General features: G+C 37.2%; 2 protein-coding genes across 8 annotated transcripts in view; one reads left to right on the top strand and one right to left on the bottom strand.

Moving 5' to 3' along the window:
* LOC105068463 (CWF19 like cell cycle control factor 2) overlaps nt 1–23760 on the top strand; it is a 234241-nt gene that overhangs the window by 56234 nt on the left and 154247 nt on the right. The gene's annotated exons all lie outside the window — the stretch shown is intronic.
* LOC141575843 (thymosin beta-4-like) lies at nt 20001–22727 on the bottom strand. The gene has a single exon (XM_074356918.1). It carries the CDS (start codon nt 20214–20216, stop codon nt 20001–20003), a length of 216 nt encoding a protein of 71 aa, XP_074213019.1. The 5' UTR covers nt 20217–22727.

The raw sequence follows: 23760 nt of genomic DNA, 5'->3' as shown, positions 1-23760 counted from the left end.
TCTCAATCCTCTACTGTAGAACATTTCATTTCCTGAAGCTGAAAACTTCCAACATGTCAAGATATTTCTGGGACAAACAGTTTTTGGAGTTTCTCAAGTAGATAGGGATGGGAATGTTGTCATTCTATATTGTATCACTGTGAAGGGTGAAAAATTCTAAGGTTTAGAACTGACTTGTGATTTTCAATGAATATTGCCAGCCCTTTGCAACTATTTCCCAGAAAAAAAATCTTTTCTTTTGTTTTAGATACAGTTATACTGAAGTACTAATGGGTAGTTTGTGTGGACTTTACTATTACTCCTCAGCTTTGCCAGTAACTGAGGATGTGGGTAGATTGCATGTATGCATTAAAAATTTGAAAAACAAAGCAAACAAAAAAACCAAACAAATTGGTAAAGGGAAGGTATACAGCAATAAATAAAAACAATACATGCTGTTTATATAGTACATATTGAGCATTTAATATATGCAAGGCACCTTTCTAAGCTCTTTATAGGTGTTAAGACATGTAATCCTTACATGTTATAAATTTTCACTAGCCACATTTTATAAATGAGGAAACTGAAGCCCAGAGAGGTTGAGTAATGTGCCATGGTCACACAACTGTCAGTGGAAAAGCTGGAATTCAAACCCATGGAGTCTAACTCAACAGGTCATGTCCTCAACCTCTGCATTCTTGTGCCTCTCAGTATGGATTTATATTTAAGAGAAAAGGATAGAGAACCTCAGCATTAAGAAAAAGTCTAGAGTTTGGTTTTCCATAGTATGCTGGGGAGACCTGTTTTTCTTGAAGTCCCCAGGCCTTTTCTGTTTTTTTATGGCACTATTTTATTAATAACTGTCTTAACACTTGGGCCCTCTTTCTTGAGCTGTATAGTGGCACAGCTGTGTAAGAAAAGCAATTAGAGTTTAACAAAGAGATGCTAATTGTTTATAGATGCATTGGGAAGAAGAGATTTTAAAAGTTATTGTCATGGTTGCTGAAGACAGGAAGAAAGTGGTGGCATGTATTTATAATACTTTAATCTGGTCTCTAAGCAAAATGTGCTGTCATTTACAACTGGCTGCAAATTCTCTTTATGATCTTGTTTTGCTATAATTTTCAGACTTTTTTTTTTTTTTTTTTTTTTGCTGTATACACAGGATGATAGGCTTTTCAAAGCTCAGTGAGAGTGATGAAAATTTGGCCGTCCTTAGGGAAAATGGGAAAATCTTGTCAGAATTTTGTATGTAAAAAAAAGGTGAACTTCCTGAGCTCACAAATTATATGAAGGTTCCTATCTGGGAGAATAATTAGAAAAAAAGGTGCCACTTCCCATCAGCAATGACACAAAGCTTGCAACAGAGTAAGGACTGGATTTCAAAGCACATCTGCACGCCCTGGACCGCATGCCTTTGTTAAAGATGCAACTGACACAGCTGTATGTGATGGCCCTGGTGATCTGGCAGACAGATGAGATTATGAAAGGGCATGATTTTACTTACACTGACACAGTTATATGATTCTACACTAAGATAAAATTACAGATACTATGTATGTCTGCAAGAAAGTGAGCATCTTTTGGTACAGGCATATGTTCATAAGACTTCACTCTTTAAAGCACATTAAAGACAGTGTATAATTTCTCAGATGTGTCTTACAACTTGTCCCTTACCAATAAGATTCATATTTTTAAGAAAAATGCAAGTAATCAAGTAGCTCTTGTATATAAAGTATCATTCTAGGTGTGGAAATTTTGGGGGCAGCTGTGGATTAATGAAATTCATGTCACTATTTTCCTTAATTGTTTCCTATAGCTCAAGATGCCTTGGTATCCAAATGAATTCTGTAACATTACAAAAATTTTTTTTATCTTCTTAGCAGTTCTTGAATAAGGACTAGGGTAAGCTTAGAATTATTTGGGGTAGCATAAATTATTGCTGGTGGATAGAGGATATTGAAACTAAACTCTCAGCAAAGCGGGAGCTTTCTGCCAGAGTCTTCTTGCTCCATGAAACTTCATTAGGGCAAAATTTTCCTACATCTAAGATTTCATGTACACATATAAACATGTGCATATACTTATAAAACATATATAAAATATAAAACATATATATGTATGTCATAATTGAGTGGTACAATTCTTAGATATTCTACCACAAGTCCTTTATCCGAACGTGTTTTGTAAACACTTGCTCTGTCTGTGCCTTGCGTTGTGTTGCTTTCTTGTGTTTGCAGTCTAAGTATATGGCTTGTTACAAATAGAAGTTGAAGAGCATTTGCGTGATATTGGCATTCATTTAAAAATGTTTTATTATGGAAATGTAAAATACACATGAATTTAGAGAGGACACAGTAAAATTCACCCTTAGATGTACAGTTTTAACAAATAAACAGTCATATAATACATTTAAGATATGGAATATTTCCACTAACACAACATTGTAAGTCAATAATACTGCAATTAAAAAAAAGATACAGACTATTTCCATCATTCTCAAAAATATCTTTGTGCCTCTGTGTAGTCAGTCCTTTCCTACCTTCCCTGACTCTGGTAATTGATTTATGTCCTGTAATTTTCCTTTTTCCAGAATGTTATGTAAATAGAATCAAGCAGAGTGTATCATTTTGAATCTGGCTTTATTCATTTAGCATACTACTTTTGAGAATCATTCATATATCAGAAGTTTATTCCTTTTTATTGTTAAGAAGTATTCCACATCATGGATATAGTACAATTTATTTATCCCCTGGGTAGTTGACAGATATTTGGATTGTTTCTAGGTATTGGCAGTTATGAATAAAACTCGCATACTGATTTGCATAATGGTGTTTGTGTGGATGTATGTTTTCATTTATCTTAGGTACATACCTTTGGGTTCATACTACTATTGGATCATATAGTAAGTATATGCTTAACTTTAAAAGATACTGTTAAACTCAAAGAAGACAAGAATATATAACGGAGAAAAAAACAGTCTCTTCAGTAAGTGGTGCTGGGAAAACTGGACAGCTGCATGTAAAAGAATGAAATTAGAACATTCTCTAGCACCATATACAAGAATAAACTCAAATGGATTAAAGACCTAAATGTAAGACAAGAAACCATAAAACCCCTAGAGGAAAACATAGGCAGAACACTTTGATGTAAACTGTAGCAATATTTTTTGGGATCTATCTCCTAAAGCAAAAGAAATAAAAGCAAAAATAAACAAACGGGACCTAATTAAACTTAAAAGCTTTTGTACAGCAAAGGAAACCATTGACAAAATGAAAAAACAACCTACTAAATGTGAGAAAATATTTGTAAATAATAGGACTGATAAGGGGTTAATATCCAAAATATACAAACAGCTCATACAACTGAACATCAAAAAAAGAAAACATGATTAAAAAATGGGCAGAAGACCTGAATAGACATTTTTCCAAAAACATGCAGATGGCCAACAGGCACATAAAAAGATACTCAATATCGCTAATCATCAGGGAAATGCAAGTCAAAACCACAGTGTGATATCACCTCACACCTGTCAGAATGTCCGTGCTGTTATCAACAAAAAAGAACATAGCAAATGTTGGCCAGAACATGGAGAAAAAGGAACCCTATTACACTGTTGGTGGGAATGTAAATTTGTAAAGCCACTGTGGAAAACAATATGAAGATTTCTTTAAAAACTAAAAATGAGTTACCACATGATCCAGCAATTCCGCTCCTGGGTATATATGTGAAAAACAACACCAAAACCAACAAATACAGTAATTTGAAAAGATACCTGCTGCCCAATCTTCATAGCATTATTTACAGTTGCCAAGATATAGAAGCAACCTAAGTGTCCATCAACAGACGAATGGATAAAGAAGATGTAGTGTATATGTATTCAATAGAATACTACTCAGCCATAAAAAAGAAGGGAAATTTGCCATTTCCAACAACATGGATGGACTTGGAGGATATTATGCTAAGTGAAATAAGTCATACAGAGAAAGACAAATACTATATCACTAATATGTAGAATCTAAAAAAATACAACAAACTGGTGAACATAGCAAAAAAGAAACAGACTCATATATAGAGAAGAAACTAGTGGTTACCAGTGGGGAGAAGGAAGAGGGAGGGACAATATAGGGGTAGAGGATTAAGAGGCACAAATTATTATGTATAAAATAAGGTATATTTTACAACACAAGAAATATAGCCAATATTTTATAGCAACTATAAAGGAAGTATAACTTTTAAAATTGTGAATCATTGTATGGTACACCTATAACATATAATACTGTACATCAACTATAGTTCAATATAAAACAAAGAAATAAAAAGAAAAAAGATACCGTCAAACTGTTCTCTAAAGCGTCTATACTATTTTCTGTTCTCACCGACAATGAATGAGAATTCTCATTTCTCCACATACTTGCCAGTACCTGGTATTACTTGTTATTTTAAAAATTGTATTTTAGTTGTTGTAATATGTGTAAGTGCTATGTTATTGTGGTTTTAACATTCATTTCCCTATTTACTAATATTAAGCATTTTCCCTAAGTACTTACTTGCTACCAGTATTTCTACTGTTTGGTAAAGTGTCTATTTTTGCCCTTTCTACTTTTTAAAATTGGATTATTTGATTTTTTAAAAAATTAAATTCTCAGAATTCTTTATACAATCTTGGGTACAAGTTTTTTTATCAGATATATGTTTTGCAAATATTTTCTTCCACCCCATGGATCACTTTTGCCTTGCCGTTCAAAGTTTCTTTTGAGGAGCAGAAGTTTTAAATTTTGATTAAGTCCAATTGATCAGTTTTTAGAATGGATTGTGCTTTTGGGTATCATAGCTAAGAAATTTTTGCCTAACCCAGGGTCACAAAGATTTTCTCCTGGTTTCTTTTGGAAGTTTTATAGGTTTTATATTTAGGTCTATGATCCATTTTGAGTTTACTTTTGTATATGATGTGAGGTAGGGGATCAATGTTTATTTATTTATTTATTTTGAATATGGAAATCCAATTAATTGTTTCATCATTGTATGTTGAAAAATTATTCTTTACTCATTAAATTACCTTGGCACCTTTGTTGAAAATCAATTGCCCATATATCTGTGGGCTTATTTCTGGACTCTTTTGTTGTGTTCCATTTTGTCTGTCACACTGTCTTGATTCCTGTGATTTGATAGTAAGTCTTGAAATCAGGTAAGTGTGAGTCCTGTACATTTCTTCTTTTTCAAAATTATTCTGGATATTCGAGGACCTTTTCTTTTCTGTATAAATTTTAGAATCATCTTGTTAATTTCTACAAAAAACCCCTGCTGGGATTATACATTTGATATTTTTGCTTGATATATTCTTTTACATCTCTTTACTTTTAACCTATCTGTATCTTTATATTTAAGGTAAGTTTTTTACAGATGGCATGGTTTGCTTTTTAAATCCAATCTGACAATCTCTGTCTTTTAATTGGGGTGTTTAAATCTTTTACATTTAATTAAATTTTTGATAAGTTGGATTTAAACATACCGTCTTGCAGTTTTCTAATTGCTAATGTTTTAGTTCATTTTTTTTAGTTCTAATTTTTTTAGTTCACTTTTTTCTTTTTCTGCTTTCTTTTATGATTCCATTTTATGTCCACTATTCGCTTACTAATGATCTCTTTTTAAAAATAGTGGTTTACAATATGCATCTTTAACTTATAACAGTCTACCTTCAAATAATATAGTATACTGTATAGTATAAGAACCTTTTAACAGTAAACTTTATTTCCTCTCTCCTCTGCTGTGTGCTAATTGATGTAATACATTTTACTTCTACAAATATTATAAGGCCATGTTGTAACTATTTTTGCTTTAAATAGTCGATTATCTTTTATACTAATTAAAAATAAGAAAACAATGAATGTTATGTTTATCTTTATTTATGCCATTTCCAGTGCTCTTAATTTGTTTTTGTAGATACAGGTTTCTGTCTCTAATATTATTTTTGACTAAAGAACTCCTTTTTTTGTGGTACAGGTAGGCTGGCAATGAATTTGTTATATTTTATTTGTCTGAAAATTTTTATTTAATCTTCAATTTTGAAAGATTTTGTCTGTGTCTAGAATTTTGGGTTGATTTTTTCTTTTATCACTTTAAAGAGGTTTCTCCACTGTTGATGAGCTGGATAGTTTTTGATTAGAAGTCTGCTATAATTCTTATTTTTGTTTCTCTCTCTGTTTCTTTTTTCTTTTTCTCTTTTCCTGTCTGCTTGCAAGATTCTCTTTTTATCTTTGGTTTTCAGCAGTTTGACTACAATGGGTCTACGTGTGTGTAGTGTTATTCATCCTTCTTGAAGTTCTCTGGGTTTATTGTATTGGTCATTTGTTTTGCTTCATTATTTTTGGAAAGATTTTAGCCATAACCTTTTAAAACCTTTTTATTTTGAAATAATTTTGGACACACAAGAACTTGCAAAACATTAGTGAGTTATTATGTATCCTTCACATAGCTCCCCCCAATGACAATATCCTATATGATCATAGTACTTATCAAAATCAGGAAGTTGACATTGGTTTGATAATCTTAAGTAAGCTACAGATCTTACTTGGATTCTGCTGGTTTTATACTTTTTTGGTGTATATTTCTATGACATTTTGTGACATATTTAGCTTTGTGTAACTAACACCACAATTAGGATACAGAACTTTTCTGTGATCAAAAAGAAACTCCTTCATGCTACCTCTTTAGTCATTATTTTTTCATGTATAATTTTTCCTTTCCTATTCTCTCTTTCTTGTCCTTTTAGGACTCTCAATAAATGCACGCTAGAACATTTGGTATTGTCCCACAGCCATTGGTTGCTCTATTCTCTCTCTCCAGTTTAAATAATTTCTATTGATCTACATTAAGTTTGCCAATTCTTTTTTCTCCCCCCAGCTCTATATGGTCTGATGATTAGCTTATTGAAGATATTCTTCATCTTGGATGCTGTGTTTATATTTCTATCCTTTCCCTTTGACTTTTTCTTTTAAGTTTCATCTCTCTGCTGAAATATCAATATCTTTATGCAATACTCTTTTTCACTCGAGTCTTTAACATAGTAATCATAATTATTTAAAAGTATTTTCAACATCAGTATCATCTCTGAGTCTGGTTCTGTTGATTGCTTTATCTCTTGACAACAGGTTGTTTTTTCCCCCTACATTTTATGTTGATTTTAGTGTTTTGGTATGATTGCTAGACATTTTGTGAGACATATATAGTAAATAATATTTTTGCCAAAAAAAAAAAAAAGAAAACAAAGAGGTTATGCCTCTTTTACTGTCAGGTTGTTAGTGTGTGGTTGAGTTACTCTAGTCAGGAACTGAGATGGGTTTGAGTTTTGTTGTGGCTATTATTAGCTTCAATGCACCACAAACAAATTCTTCCAGTGGTTGTTATCTGCTGCTTTGTGTACAGAATGGGGACTGGATGGGTTTAAAAAAAAAATCAGTGTTCCTTCTCCACCCTCAGCTTTCAGCCACTCTACACCATACAGTGTACTCCCTAGTGATGGACTGATGTTGCCTGTTTCTTAGTGTTATTCTTGTGTTGGGGGTCACTGCAGTGTGGCTGTCTGAGCCTGGCCTTAGCCTTAGCCGGCTCTGTGTGCTGTGGCCATAGGGTTGGTATTTCCTCATGTTCCTGCCCCTCCTCACCTGGCGGTCAAACTGCTTTAGCTCTGGTTGGCCCTGGATGGGAGTGGGTTTCCTGATGATCGTCTCTTATACTTCTGCCCCACCCAGCAGGGCTGTCTCCAGTTTTCTCCTCTGCCCTCAAGCTTTCTTGTAAGTACCTAGAGTAGGCCAGTGGAAAGCCTTGTGAATAAATGAAAATTCTTCATCTCAATCTCTTACCTATACCACATTGCCCTGCTAGCCTACACTTGAACTTCGTGAATAAAAATTTTACCTGAACCCTTATCCACTTACGTGGCAGCCATTTCTCTCTTCTATGCTTCCTCAAAGGTGGAACAATTCATGTGTCCTATTTCTTTTTGGTTGGGGTTTGTCCCTATTTGGATTTTAGTTTACTTTCTTGCTTACAACCTCAGCTTTCTGTTGGAATGAAGAAAATTATGATTTTTGCAGATGATCCATTTTTTTCCATTATCAGTATGGCAGTGACCCTGTCTTGTGCTTCTATATCCTAAGCAGAAGTGAAAGCATTTTTTTTTTTTGGGTGCCAGAAACTTTTTTTTTACATTGAAGTATAGTTGACTTACAATACTATATTAGTTTTGGGTGTACAACATAGTGATTCAAAATTTTAATAGCTTATACTCCATTTAAAGTTATTATAAAATATTGACTATATTCCCTGTGCTGTTTAATATATCCTGTAGTTCATTTATTTTATTTTCTTTTAATTTTTGTATCAAAGTATGGTTGATTTACAATATTGTGTTTGTTTCAGGTGTATAGCAAAGTAGATTCTCTTCCACTATAGGTTATTACATTATATCGAATATAGTTCCCTGTGCTATACAGTAAATCCTTGTTGTTTATCTATTTTATATATGATGATGTGTATCTGTTAACCCCACACTCCTAATTTATCACTCCCCCTACTCCCTTTCCCCTTTGGTAACCATAAGTTTGTTGTCTATGTCTGTGAGTCTGTTTCTGTTTAGTAAATAAATTCATTTGTATTATTTTTTAGATTCCACATGTAAGTGACAGCATATAATATTTGTCTTTCTCTGTCTGAGTTACTTCACTTAGTATGACAATCTTTAGGTCCATCCATGTTACTGCAAATGGCAACATTTCATTCTTTTTTATGGCTGAGTAGTATTTCATTGTGTGTGTGTGTGTGTGTGTGTGTGTGTGTGTGTATACACACCACATCTTTATCCATTCATCTGTTGATGAACACTTAGGTTGCTTCCATGTTTTGGCTATTGTAAATAGTAAAAGCATTTATTTTTAATGCTTCACTCATCCAGAAAGCATCATTGAGTTTGTATTGTGAGTCAGAAACTGGGGATACAATTGTGACTAAGAAATAAGTGAATGTAATTTGGAGATAAAGCTGACAGGACTTGATGTTAAATTGGATGCAAAGGATGAGGGAAAGTGAGACACCAATAATGACATGAGAGAGGGGAAATGAGGGGCAGTCAGTGAATAGTGAGAAAGCTGTGGACCAGTGGTTTGGTCTGCTTGTGGTAGAGGGTTGTAGAGAAGGGCACTGGGGCAGAAAGAGCTCAAAATGACTGGTTGTGGCCCAAGAGAGTACTATCTGAACTGAGATTTTTGGAGGTGGTGCAGTTTCTGATAATGACAGGGTCTGGTGAACACCTATGGGAGTGTGTGGCTTTGGTGTTAGGAGAAAAAATTACTAGAGTGAGGAAGATAAGAAGCTGACAAGCCAGAGTGTTTATGGTTCACCCAAGTGGACGAAGACTAAGCCAGGAGTTAACATCTTTTCTGAACAAGAGGATTGAACGGACAGTCAATAGATAGGGCGGAGCTGAATGCTTTGGGTGGTGAAGGAGTTTGTGAGGGCTGGGAAGGAATGTCCTGGAAGTGTTATTTAGGGACAAGGAGAATCCTTCCCCATACCTGGTGCTGAGCTGTGTTCTCCTTGGAGAACAGCTGCACCCTGGGTTGGGGGGCTGCGGGAGAGACAGTGTCCTCAGAAGAAGGCAGGCTTCAATTGAGGCAAAGAAGCAAAGGGAAAGATTTTGAGGAGCGGTTGGGAAACCAGTGAAATCTAAGTTTTTGTGAGATAGATTAGTCTATTGCTCTTATGAAAGGTGGGAGTTCATAGCACATTAAGTGTTACAAACATGTTCGTTCCATGGATTATAATAGTGCCCTGCTTCTGACATCTCTGGCTTGGAGGAGTTAGGCGAGAGGCAGAGAGCCAGTCCTGGACCCAGTTCTGTTTCTCCTGAAGCAACGACATTTTGTGTAGGCGCCACGGTGAGCGTTCTGCGCTAAGCCTTCAGCGCATGCCATCTGATGTCGAGACAAGCCTCCAACAACACGGTGCTGAAATGGGCTCCAGGTTTTACTGCGGCTGCAGCAACGAGGTTGCTAATTAGGCCCAATTGTGAGGGTAGTTTTTGTGCTTTGGACACCTGTCCACTAGGAACTCGACTGAGACCACCAACTCATTTCCCACAGGTCACGGAACAGCTGTCAGATGGTATAATTTGGTCGAGTTCATTTGGAGCTGCTTGCAGAAGCTCTCTGAAGCATTATGCTCTACATAATGTGCATGATTAATGCTTGTTTATTTGGACAATCCTGTGTTGTAACTAAAGTGGTGGCCTATTTTATGCCAGTTATAATATACCATTCCATTCATGGGACGGAGTTCCATTGAGGGCATGAAGTAGAGTGATAATGTTCAATTTATTTACCAGGGAACCAACTCACTGCAGCCGTTCTGCAAGCTGCTTGCTCCATTTGAGGGATGAGTCTGTGCTTAACTCTTCCGAGGAAGGGATCTGGGCTGATTTCCATTCTAAAGGGTACATGGAAGACATAGCTGAAAGCCGTGGTCATTTTGACAGCAGAGATGTCTTACTCTAAGTGTCTTCTCTCGGAGGAAGAATGTAGCATGTTTTCTGTCCTTAGGGGAAAGATTTACCACGGTGTCAACCTTGGATTTTATTGCCAGCCAAGCACACATTGTTTGCAGTGTTAGAAACCTTTGCTTTGTATATTCCAGAAGCTGTCCCATGACATACTGTCTCCCTCCTTCCCCTATGCAACACACAAGCTTTCTTTATTTTTAAATAAGAGAGGGCATTGGGCCAGAAATCCTATTCATATTTAGCCTCTGCCTGTAATCGGGTATGAACTTGGACAGGTCACCTAGGCTCTTTATTTTGCCTTTTGCAAAGTGTTGCAGCTGCGTAGGTGGCCTCTTGGGTCCCTTTCAGCTGCACCGTCCTGTGGTCTTGTGATTGGAATTAGTTAGTTGTATTCCAGTTATTGGCTGTATTTAGTTACATGACAACAACTTCCTGGAAGTTGGTGCTGACTCAGTCTTTCCTTCACATGTCTTATTGGTCTTATTGCATTCTATTGCGTCCTGGGTGCTAGGTCCTCAGGTGCATGCTAGTTCAGAGGGGGGCAAGTGCATTTATGTTATTTGCAGATACTCTGTTTATCCTAAACATTCTTTGGGCAAAAGTACATATTTAGACTATTTTGTCTTCACTTTCTGAGCCTTTTCCTCCCTACGAGTAGCCTTCCTCTTTTAGCTTTCTGCTTTCTTCTCTTCTCAGGAAAGTTGTGATCAGTTAATTAGATCAGAGTGAGAATGTGAGTTAGTGTGTTTCCTCTCCTGGGGGTGTATATTTATGTGTATACATGTTGTGCACACAAGCATGTGTAAATTTTGGAATGCTGATCATACACCTACTACCTGTGCTAGCCCCTTCCATTTGTCACCTCACTTAATGGGTACGACAACCTTGGGAAGATCTTATTTTATAAATGTAGAAACTGAAGCTTAGAGAGTTTAATCAGAACCCAATTCTGACTGATTGCACATGACTTTAACGATGGACAGAAAGACTTCGTTAGTGTTGAGGGGCTTTCAGACTGCAGCCAGCACATGGTGCCAGGGTCTCTGGAACCTCAACATTAACCCTGTAAACCACTGTCTCTTGAATACGTTTGACTTAATGAATCCCTTTCACAGTCACTTATCATCTGGCAAATCCCTTTAAGAACTTCAATTTTTTGTTATTGTTACGTGGTTATTCTACAGAAATGATTTTAAGTAAAAACGTGTTAATTTAGAAGAGCATATTATTTAAGGTTAGATAATAAAGTTAATTTGCAATTCAATTCTAATGACTTTATGTTATATAAAGTAGAATTTTGATATCTTTCTTCTTTATATGTGGTACATATGGATAAATTTACTTTATTTATGTGACAAAAAAGATGATTTACTGACAGATTAATAAGTGACATATTACTTTTTGGCTCAGGGTACTGAATATGTATTTACTTGTATATAAAAATCTAATTAAAAAATCTAATTTTATCTTGAAGCATCAAAATAGATAAAATTGCTTTTATGACTGTTATAATTCTTGTATTTTGGACTTAAAACCATTTAACTTGTTTTTAATAATTTGAATTTTATTTCTAAGAGATAAATAAGAGAGTGCTTTACCCTGCTTCCTGCAAGATTTCCAATTCAAAGAGCACATTTAGAGTTTGATTAGTCTTTATTTCCAACAAATGCAAAGACAAATTGATAGTTACTATGTTTTATCCGTTTGACATTAAAAAAAAATTTAGAAACATCTTGATGTACTTTGTGAAAATTATAAACAGATGGTTGCAACTTACTGATTGGGTAAAAATCATCTTTGTACAATTTCATTTTCATTTTTATGTTCCTTATATCAACTTATTGTATTCAATGGCAGTATCCTTTGCACTTGTTATTAATGACTGGGTTTTATTTATAAATTAAATAGTATGTGACTCAGATTGAAAGTACCTAAAACTAAGTAATAGTGAAAACCTCACAGTAGCAGTTGGCATTTAGCTACGTGATTAATGACTAAATAGGACTTTAGCAGCAGTACGCATCATTGATCTTGCTCATTTGATACATACTCACAAGCTCTCAAGTCATTCTGTTTTACCGGGGAGATGATTTAGATGAATATTCCACATATTGATATTCTTGCAAAACAGAAGCAGTGCTGATGCCAGTACCGTCTTTAAACTCTAGAGGTTTGAAAAACGTCAGTTGGGAAGCACCGCTGTTGTTGGCCACGAATTTTACTCAGTGTGAGTTAAGTCCGCTCTGCAGGCTGATGTGAGATGAAAATCTGGATATAGGCATGGAGATTTCCCCCGCTTCCCAACTCCGCTTTCCTCATCCTCTTTCTTAATTGGCTGATGTCTCCCAGGGCTGCCAGGTGAGAGCCCAGGTTGCTCTCTGCTGCCCCACACACCCGCTGGCCTGGCTTCCCAGGCAGCCCTTTCTTGTGTACATCCTCTCCAAAGTCCCCTTCTGCTTTCCTGGATGACAGGGAGTCAGTTAAACTGATCCTAAAGAATTTATGTATAGCCTCGACACATGTTTGAGAAATGTCTCCAAAGGTAAGAATTACATGTCTGTGGGCAGTTCTCTCCGCAGACCACAATGAGAGGATTCTCTACTCTCGACCTGTGTTTAGAGACCCTGCTCTGGTCATTCTCTGGTCTTGATCCTCCCCACAGGATGAGGAGTCTTGGAGGACCAAGGATGTGCTCTTCCAAAGGCTGGTTCTCTTAGGAATTCCCTTTTGAAACAGCCTAGGCCTGCTTTTAGGATATGTACAAGCCTTTACTCTAGGTTCATTCTCCCAAAGGTGGACCCTGTTGTTGCGTGGTCCAAAGGGTGGCCAGGCTACTGTATGGAGTGATGGAGGTCAGAGCCTGCACATGCCAGCCAGAGTGCACCATGTATAGGAGCCCCTTCTCCATCATCTGGAAGATTGCATCTCTTTTCTCTTGAGCTGGATCTCTGTTTCCAGGAGGGTATGTCTTCCTGTTTCCTGGTTCACTTCTTCATTTTGGAGGAGCACATCTCTCAGTAGTGAGAATGTGCATGGGAAGTTTATTTTTGAAAACTTACATATATGAAATTATTTCATTAACCTCATAATTTATTGATAATTTGGTTGAGTGAAACTAGGTTGGGACTTTGTTCCTTGTAGACTTTCAAAGGTGTCTCTCTATTATTCTGTACTGTTAATGTCAAAACAATCTAATGCCCATCTTATTTCCCTTATTTTCTCTTCATGCTTTTTGATCTTCTTTTTTTCCTAATTTTCTGAAATTTCTCAATGATATGTCTTGAGTTTTTTTTTTTTTAATCCATTGTGTTGAGCACTTAGTGGGTCCTTTCAGTCAGAAAACTCTTATCCTTCAGTTTGGGGCATTGTTCTTAAATTATTTCTTTGATAATTTTTGTTTCCTCTATTTTCTATATTCTTTCTTTCTGAAACTTCTATTATTTGGATATTGGATCTCCTGGTCTAGTTTAACCTTCTCTCTAATATTTTGTATCTCCTTGACTTTTTGTTCTACTTTCTGGGAGATTGTCTTATATTTCAGTCTCATTCTTTCTATTAAAAATTTCATTTTTGCTATCATAACATTTCAAGAACACTTTTCTTGAAATTTCTCTGATTTTTTTAAAAAATGCAATGTTCTTGTTGTGTGGACACAATATTACATTCTGTTATTTCTCTGAGGATACTGAAAGTTTACTTTATTTTTATCTTTTTTTTAAAAAGAATTTTTTGTTGTTGTCTCTGTTTCTTCTGAGTTCCTTTGGTTTCTGGCTTTCCTCTGTGTTAGGTAATCCTTAGCCATCCTCTCATATTTAAAACGGGGCCACCACAAAGCTGACTAGAAGTTCCGGGTAGGGAGGAAGAAGGGCTTATGGATCTGTGGGCTTTACTTCTGGGTGATTTAGTTCAGCTCTTCCTTGGGAGGACCCTTTGGCTGTCACTATCTTTTGGTCTTTTCTGTTGGGTTGCTCAGATTCTTTGGAGAAGAAGCTTACCGTCCTCTGCCTCAAGGATAGAAATCTATTTGCCAGGCTTCCAGGGGCTGAGTGGGGGAAAGGCTTGGGGGCTTCACTTTACAGTGTAGACTTAGTCCCAGGCTTTCAGTAGCTACTTCTGTCCCCAACTCTGCCCTGGGTGCCTCAGAACAGAGTCCCTCCAGTTCATCCTCTCCATTTTTCTACTGGGATGGGTGAGGGGCAGCCCTAGCTGCATGGAGTGAGAGAGAAGAAACCAAGTTCAGTGTCTTCCTATACTGACTTAAACCATCTATCCTGGTTTTAGCCCCTCTTTACTCTACTTTCACTGGTATCTAAGTCCGAGTATGTCTGCAGTTCTGTGATGCAGATCTGTGTACGTTTTGGCTTCTCCCACTGCTGCCGTAAGTTTCTGCTTTCTCCAGTCCACTAGGTCAGTTCTCATTCATCCGTCTACTCTCCAGCTTCAAAATTTTGTTCATGTTCTCTTTTGTTGCCTTTGCTTTCTCATTTATGTGTAAAAACATCTCTTTACCTCAGATAGAGTAGAGGTAAACAATATATTCAAATTTCCATTTTTAATAAAAAGTCTGTATTTTTCTTTCTTTTACTACTTTGCAAAATTTCTAAAATATGATGTTTTAATTTTTGTGTTTTATATTTTTATCTTTTGAGACTAATTTTATTTTTAATCTGTAATGTGGATAACACATCCATGTGACTCAAAATTCAAGATACAACAACATATATGGTGAAAATCTTCCCCCACTTCTAATTCTCCTCCATGGAAATGTGTAATGTTACTGTTCTTGAGTACCCTTCCGGAAATATTCTTTCTGTATATGAGCAATGGGCAATATTTCTATATATTAAATTCCTCTTCAAAAATACAAAATTAATGCTTTTTTTTGGGCTACGGACAGAAAAATAATACAAAGTTTGACAAGGAAGGAGGCTCTTGTGAGTGTATTGGACACTTCTCTGTCTCCTCTCTGAGTCCAGTCACTGCTGTGGTGACCAGCTCTGAGTGGGTGTCAGCCAACCTCACTGGGGTGCATCCCAACCTCACCTCAGGGCTGTATAGTAAGCCCCTCTTGCTCCTTATCTGTGGTTTCTCTGACATTTGCAGGTGAAAAACCTTAGGAAACCCTGTAGGCACTTATACATGTCCATGTACAGGGACAGGAAACCCTTATTGGGGCAAACCTTGACCAATGAGGATGAGAGCTGATGGTTAACTACTTCCTTCTCTCTTCTCCCAGCCAAGTTCTGACATACATTTCATAAGGCTTCTTAGACATCCTGCAGGGCCAAGAAGCCCGGGGTCCATAGCTGAGGCCAACTAGGAGCCAGACCTTAGAGTGGCTTCCTTTCCTGTCTTTAGCTGCCCTCACCTGCATTCTGCAACCTGGGATCACTTCCCAAATCAACTGCTTACACTTAAGCCTTTGTTTTAGGTTCCGCTTTCAGAAGAACCCAGGCTCAGACAAATTAAAAATTCTTTATGATGCTACTTTTTATGATATACTTTACATAGAAAATTAATCTCACTGCAAAGTTATCGTGAGAAAGAACTGTGGGATGATAAGCCTGGGGCTCTTTCTCCCATCAAGGAGCCCCATGCTCGTGCATTTGTAAGCGTCCTGGTCACAAGTGATCCCAGAGCAACTTCCACCAACCTTTAAAATAGATCATATATGTACATGGTACAAACCCAAAAGTACAAATAAAATTTAGTGAAAACAAAGTCTTCCTCCCACCCCTCCTGTCCCAGTCCCCTCAGTTTCCCTGGCCAGAGGCAACAACTGCCTCTAGTTTGTTACGTGCCCTCTCAGAGAGATGTTCTATGCACAGGAAAGCATACATATTCACTGGACAAGTACTGACTGAATGAATAAACATGTATCTATGTATATATGCTATTTTCTTTGTACACACATGGTTGCATACTCTAACTCTATTTGGAAGCTTGCTTTTTACACTTAGAAATGCCGCCTGTAATTCTGATTACTAATGGCTGATAGGCCGAGTTGTCTGATGGTAACAGTGTTGATGGTCTGAAATAATTACAGCCTCAGGAAACCTGTATCTTTCTGATATACTTTTCCTGCTGAAGTGGATGAGATGGGAATGAAGACTCCCAAGGAATTAGGGGAGTGATCTGAGGATACTGGGTCTCAGGTATGGATTAGATCCCGATTTCCTTTAAGTAGGTGCACATACTGGGACCCCAGGCCCTTGTTTAGCCCATTCTTTAGGATTCACCTTAGATGGGACTTGAACCCTGAACCCTGGACACCTTCCTCTTCTTATCCACCCACACAGGGAGTGTTTGGATATGGGCAATGTTTCTCTCTCTGTTCCTTTACCCCCATTAATCTCTGTGTTGCCACTCATCCAAAGTAAGGACATTTATTTGTAAGTCAAAAGTTGGAATTTAGGATCTGTATAAATAATTACCTTAAATTTTTAATGTATTGACTAAGCAGGGAGAATCCAACTGACTCTTCTACTCCCAACTTCCTAGAACTTAAGGAAACTTTAAAGGTCATTTGGGTCCCCAAATAAAGCAACTCCCTCATACGTGTTCTGTTGAGCAGATCTTCGGTTTGGGTTGTATTGCAGGAAAGGAAAAGACGTAATTAAGTTCAAGTGATTTATTTTTTATTTTAAAAATTTTTTAAAGAAATGGAACTAAAGAAATATTTAAAACTTTCCTTTAAGATTTTGGTATAAATAACGTCCCACTGGCCTTGGAGTAAAGATGCCTTCTGTGCTATTACTGCAGCCTTAGCTCCCTCAGAATTAAAGTTCATTATGCCCCTTTTACCCCATTGTTAGAAATTACCTCATGTAATAAACTGAAATAAAATATTTTTTATTTATTTATTATTACTATAGTAATAAAATAACATTTGTATATTATTGTTTATTAATATTTATTATTTATTAATATTTATTATTACTATTGTAATAAAAATAACTAACATTTGTATAATGCTTTACAGCCTATAAAATGATTGTGAATGATTTCATTTAATCCTGATATCAACTTTGTGTGGCATGGCAGATCGTATTTTTCGAAGACGGAGAATATAAATCTCATCCCTCCTGTTCTTACGATTTGTTGCTGACATTTCTCCATGAGTCGGTGGGTTAAAGCTTCGTAACTACTTCTACCGATAGACTATGTGGAAGTGACACACTTGACTTCCACGGCTGGATCAGAGAGGCAATGTGCAGAACAGTGAGATTCAGAGGCTGCCTGAAGGTCTCATCAAGGGGCAGAGTTGGGTCACATGCTCATGTCTTTGGCTTTAACTCCCATGTTACCCATTCTCTCTGCTGCAGGTTAAGGCACAGTCTCACACACAATTCATATTTCTTTCCTCAACGTTAAATAAATCCGGAGGTGGGGGAATGACTTCTTTCCTTCTAGATTCCCAGGCTTCTTGTCCACCCCACATGTCTACCTGCATTATGGCTGGACTGGCCACAGTTGCTCTGCTCTATGACCCCTCATCTCTCAGAGTCTGATTCTTACAATATTTTCTTTGGCATACTGATGTCTCTGGCTTTAATCAAGCTTCAGAAGCCACGTAGTGACACTGCTTTAAGGCTGTCATGGGGAAGGATCTTCCTGAAGGAGAGAGGAACATTTTGCTGTATTTTGTAGGCTGCTCATTTAGACCCATGGTAGCCTGGCACCTGTGTCCTAGTGAAACAATTCAGTGAGCTTGTGAGTGGGCAGAGAGCCAGTCTAGCAGATGGTCATGAGAGAAGAGACCATGTACTGTGTGATCATCAAGTGTGCTTGCCCAGGGCAGGAGTCCCTGCCAGAAAGGTCCAAATGCCTGTCCTTAGAACTGGAGTCTTTTTTTTTTTTTTTTTTTTATATAAGGATGCCTGAAATAGAAAAAAGATGCCTGGAAAAAATTAACAAGAACAACAAATTTTTAATTTGAGCTGGGAACAAAGATAAGAGGTGAGCTATAGTAACATCTTTTGGGAGTTGAAGTTCTTGGTCATTAGGCACTCGCTGTGGAGCTCGCTATTAAACAAGGGTGTGGATATTTACTGCACATGCACAGAAGTTTTATCCCAGGCCTATAGCTTTACCAATGAGATGATTCTGGAAACACCTGACACAAGAGGAGGTCAATGTCTGTGGCTCATCTATTTGGAAACAGGAGTTGAAGCAGATTATCAGGCAGTTAAGCTGGGGCGGTGGTTCCCTGAGACCCTGTGATGTTGTAAAACCCTTAATATCCTAAAAAGGTGAACACAATTGGGGAAAAAAGGCAGGTTACAGAACAGAATATCTAAATGATCCTATGGTGTGTGTGTGTGTGTGTGTGTGACCTGAGACCACAACACCAGGGCCCCCTTCCCTTTCCTCTGTTCTTTATAAATCTAGAAGCCCCCTAGTTCAGGTCTGCTTAACCTTCTTCTTTCCAGAAAGCTGAGCCCTATGCAACAGTTTTGAATGTCAAGCACTCATGCTATTGTAGACACTACCAATGGATTTTTCTTTTGAAAACATGTTTATCCCCATTTAATCCAACCTTCAGCCAACATTCACTTATTCATTCCTTTTCTCCATAAATTATTTCTTTATCTTCTCTCATATGATAAGGTAATACATGCTTCATGGCGGTGGAGGTACATAGAGATGTAAAATCCAGTCTCAGCGTTCAAAGACTCTTCTATTTAGTAAGGAAGTAGAATCATATTGAGGCATATATGGAGCAGGATGTGAAAAGACTATAGGAAAGTCGGAACAAAATACCATGGAGAGAAAGAGGAGAAAAAGAGGAACAGGTCACCCGCATTCTGTAGTGGTTTCAGCCATGCCTGTGGGAAAAGACAGAGTTTACGGTAGACGGTGTCTGTTACTGCTATTTCTCCTTACAGAATATATGGGTATTGAGTACTATTTAGAAAATATAGGTAATCAAATAGAATGAAATAAAAAATTTCCTTTAACTTCATCACCCATAGACAACCATTATACCTATTTTTTTTGGTTTGTTTTTTGTTTTTTGGGGGGTTAGGGAACTAGGTTTACTTATTTATTCTTTTCTCTTTTTTCAGTTTAAAAAATTTTATCTGCATATTAAAAATTGTTCATTCCAGTAATTAAAATCGTTTGAACGATAAAAAAAAATGGCAGTCTGATTAAACTTCATTTTACGGCCTGCAGGACACCTTGGCCAGCTTGCATTTCACTCTAGATTTCACTGTCGACCCACCCAGCTTCCTCCTTCACCAACATGCAAGTTCTTTCCCTTCCCTGCCTGCCAGACAGGCAGATGCGAGAGGCAGGCACGGCCTTCGTTGTCAGTCGTTCATCATTTTTGATGTGAAAAGGGGCAGCACGGTCATTTCAACTTGATCCAACGTCTTTACATCTTACAAAGTTAAACAGCTAAAAGAGGTAGAATAAGTAATGCTTGTGGAACGTACAATGCGTACTGGCAGCGCACGCCTCATTACGACTTGCCTGCTTGCTTCTCCTGTTCAGTCGTTTCTTTGGAACGCAGTGGATTTTTCTCTTGCACCTTCTTCAGTTTTAACTTTTCGAATTTCTCCATCTCAGCCGTGTCCGGTTTGTCAGACGTGGTTGCAGAAGAAGCGGAGCCAGGCGCGAGCGAGCTGCGTCTGGTCTGCGCAGTGGCCACCGCCGTGTCTATTATTTTCTCTTTCATTTAATGGAGGTACTGGGGATCCAATCCAGGACCTCATGCATGCCAAGCATGTGCTCTACCGCTGAGCTACACCCTCCCCTCCATTACGCTTATTTTGTTGTATACATCTTAGTCATTTGTCTATGTACGTGCTCGCGCGCGCGCGTACACACACACACACACACACACACACACACACACAATAGGATCATTTAGATACTCTGTTTTGTAACCTGCCTTTTTTACCCAATTGTGTTCACCTTTTTAGGATATTAAGGGTTTTACAACATCATTTTAAGTGCTTGTGTAGTATTCCATTGTGTAGACACACATCTAACAAATCTGTTTTGGGGGTTTCAGCATGTTATCTTTTATTCTCCATTATAAACATTCTGAGTAAACATACTAGTAGCTATATCTGTGCATATCCACAATGACCTAAGGATAGATACCTAGAAGAGGGACTATTTGGACAAAGCAAATCTACATTTTCAAGGCTTTAGATACTTCTGCCAGGTTGCCGTCAAGAAAGGCCACTTTTGGTTGCATGAAAGTCTGCTGTCCCTGCAGTTTCAACACTAGAAATTACCACAAACTCTGAATATTTGATAGGTAAAAGATGCATGATCACTTCCTTTCTAATTTACATATCTTTCATCAATAAGAATATTGGGTAAGATTTGCAATAGATTTTGTAAGACTGACATAGTTGCATGTAGAAACAGAATCAGGGTTTATGAGGCATCAGTAAAAATGCGTTGAATTAAAAATAAGCTGGGACAGATAATTTCATTTAGCTTTGTTAGAATTAGTAGACAAATGGGTCATAAAAATATGGCAAGTATAGTTTAATTGTTTTCTAGCCTGGCAGTTGACATTAATATATCTTTAAAAAATTGTGCCATCAAAATAGAGAAATGTGGGTTGCAGGACATTTTCATTAATTGGACTTCTACCTATGGGTGACTGTACCTGTATACTAAAGAGAGGTCTCCAGGGCCAAGCCTCGGGACTCTGTCCTCAGACCCATGTTGTCAGTAGTTCTGTCAATGCCGCGATGAAGTCATGCTACTTAACATCAAAGATGATGTAAAACCGGCATAATAAATTCAGAATCCAAAAAAAAATCATTACAGGAAAAAAAAAAAAAGCCCTTAGCACCAATTGTACTTGGAGGATGAGAGTTGAGTATTGTGGTTTAGTAGTAGCATGTAGTTTTTAAAAAGTAGGCATTTTAGTGAAATCAGTATGTTTTGAATCTGCAGAGGGATATAGCTGGGAAAAAGTGAAAGCAGCAGATAAAAATAGGAATACACTTACTTCTAGAGTGGGAGGAGAGAGTGCCTCACCATACTGCCCTGGCCCGACCCCATTTGGGATAACGTTTTATATTCCAGTTCCCACATTTTTACAAGGCTGTGAGCCCCTCTCTTCTTTCCAAATCTCAGAAGCTTTCATGCAGTCATTCAGTGTGTTTGGGCCCATAATTAAATGCCTTTAATGGGAAAACCTAAGGGAAATCACAGATAAACTTTAGAACTTTGTTATGCATTTTAAAGTTTTTTTGATGTTGAGTTGTATGAGCTGTTTATATATATTGGATATTAACCCCTTATCAGTCACATCACTTGTAAATATTTTCTCCCATTCGATAGATTGCCTATTTGTTTTGTTGATGGTTTCCTTTGCTGTGCAAAAGCTTTCAAGTTTAATGAGATCCCATTTGTTTATTTTTGCTTTTATTTCCTTTGCCTTAAGAGACCCATCTCAAAAAATATTGCTATGATTTATGTCAAAGTGTGTTCTGCCTATGTTTTCTTCTAGGAGTTTTATGGTATCTGGTCTTACATTTAGGTCTTTAATCCATTTTGAATTTATTTTTGTATATGGTGTTAGAGAATGTTCTAATTTCATTCTTTTACATGTAGTTGTCCAGTTTTCCCAGCACCACCTATTGAAGAGACTGTCTTCTTCACTGTATATTCTTGCCTCCTTTTTCATAGATTAATTGACCAGATTTAAAGCTGCCACTCTGTTTTCTCAAGATTAGACATAAACAGGTGAACATCACAGATGACAGCCACCAATGCCAATAGATGGATCAAGGCAGTTCTCAACTGGGGAAATATGAGAAGTTAGGTATTTATAGGAGAAATGGAGATTGAGGTGAAATGCGATAGATCACAAACAGGAACAGAGCAAATGAATGCTGGGCAGGACTCAGGCAGGGCTATATGTGAAGGGAAGGTGTGGGAAAGGAAGGCTTTCTGTAGATACCAGGCAGGTAGAGGAATCCAAGAAATCTGTAGGTGAGTTTTCAGAGGTAGAAGATTCATGTAGAGGAATTTTTGGAAGAGTCATACTGGTGGGTCGAGAGCCAAAGTTGTTCGGTACAGCGGTTCTTGATTCAGGAGTGAATGGTGTGACAACATACCTCACAAATAGCAAGTTGGCTGTAGCTGGCAGACTAGGGCTTCCAGCTTCGCCGTTTATTTTCGAACAGATGAGTCTTTGAATAAGCTGTAACTAAGGTCAGGAACAGTTTCTACCTTCCTTCTGATTTCTTCAGTGTGCTGACATTTGAATACAACATTTCAAATGTGCAGACAATGCAGGAAGGGATTGGGGCTGGAGATTGTGGCCTCACGAGTGACTAGATTGGAGCTCATTATCCAAATGTGCCACTTCTTTGGGATTCAAATTTTAGAGCAGTGTTTCTCATGGACCATCTGTATTAGAATCGCCTTAAATAGTTCTTAAAAATGGAGCCTCTATTACATATAAGACCTGTGATTAAGGATCTCAAAGGTGGAAGCAGGAACTGGAAATTCAAATTTTAAATAATTTTTTCAGGGGTGTCATAGGCACTGTTAAGTTTGAGACACTAAGAAAGGTAAACAGCACAGACAACTTGCTTAGAGTATTTTTCTCTTTAAAATATTGCTCCTTTACATACTCTTTTTCTTATGTTTTGGTTACGTGTTTTTAATTCCCAAAGAGGTCTACTTCTGATGATAACAAAGAGTCCAACCTTTGAGTCTGGTACCAAATTTGAAGAGGGAACTTGTAAACATTTGGCTATTCGACCCACAGTGCCATCTAGTGACAATTCTTTCAATTACAGCTAGCTATAGCACAACTACTTCAAGTTTGGGGAGTTTCTGGCTTGGCAATTCAACTCTTATTCAAATGAATCCACTTGCTGAAATAGATGCTGTTTTAAGTGTAAAATCCTTTCCACTCACATTTATCAGTCTAATGTCAGTGGACCATGTATTATGTTACAAAGTTGTTTGGTAGATATTTTGAGTTTTGTGAGTTTTCCCCTTTTATGTATGTTGTATCTGTCCATTAGGCTATTCTGGTGGTGATTGGTTATAATTTGCTTAGAACATCTTGAATATGAACCCTAGATACTTTCCAAGGCTTTTACCTTTAATAAGTGTAATGAGTTTTTATTAAAATTACATAAAATTGTAAGAAATTTTTAGATACTTTTTATTTTATTTTTAAAACATTTTTTTATTCAGTTATAGTCATTTTACAATGTTGTGTCATATTCCAG

This window comes from Camelus bactrianus, chromosome 33 (genome assembly GCF_048773025.1).
Source record: "Camelus bactrianus isolate YW-2024 breed Bactrian camel chromosome 33, ASM4877302v1, whole genome shotgun sequence".
NCBI lineage: Eukaryota > Metazoa > Chordata > Mammalia > Artiodactyla > Camelidae > Camelus > Camelus bactrianus.
Note: the sequence above shows the minus strand (reverse complement) of the source record. Positions and strands in the feature narration are given on the sequence as shown.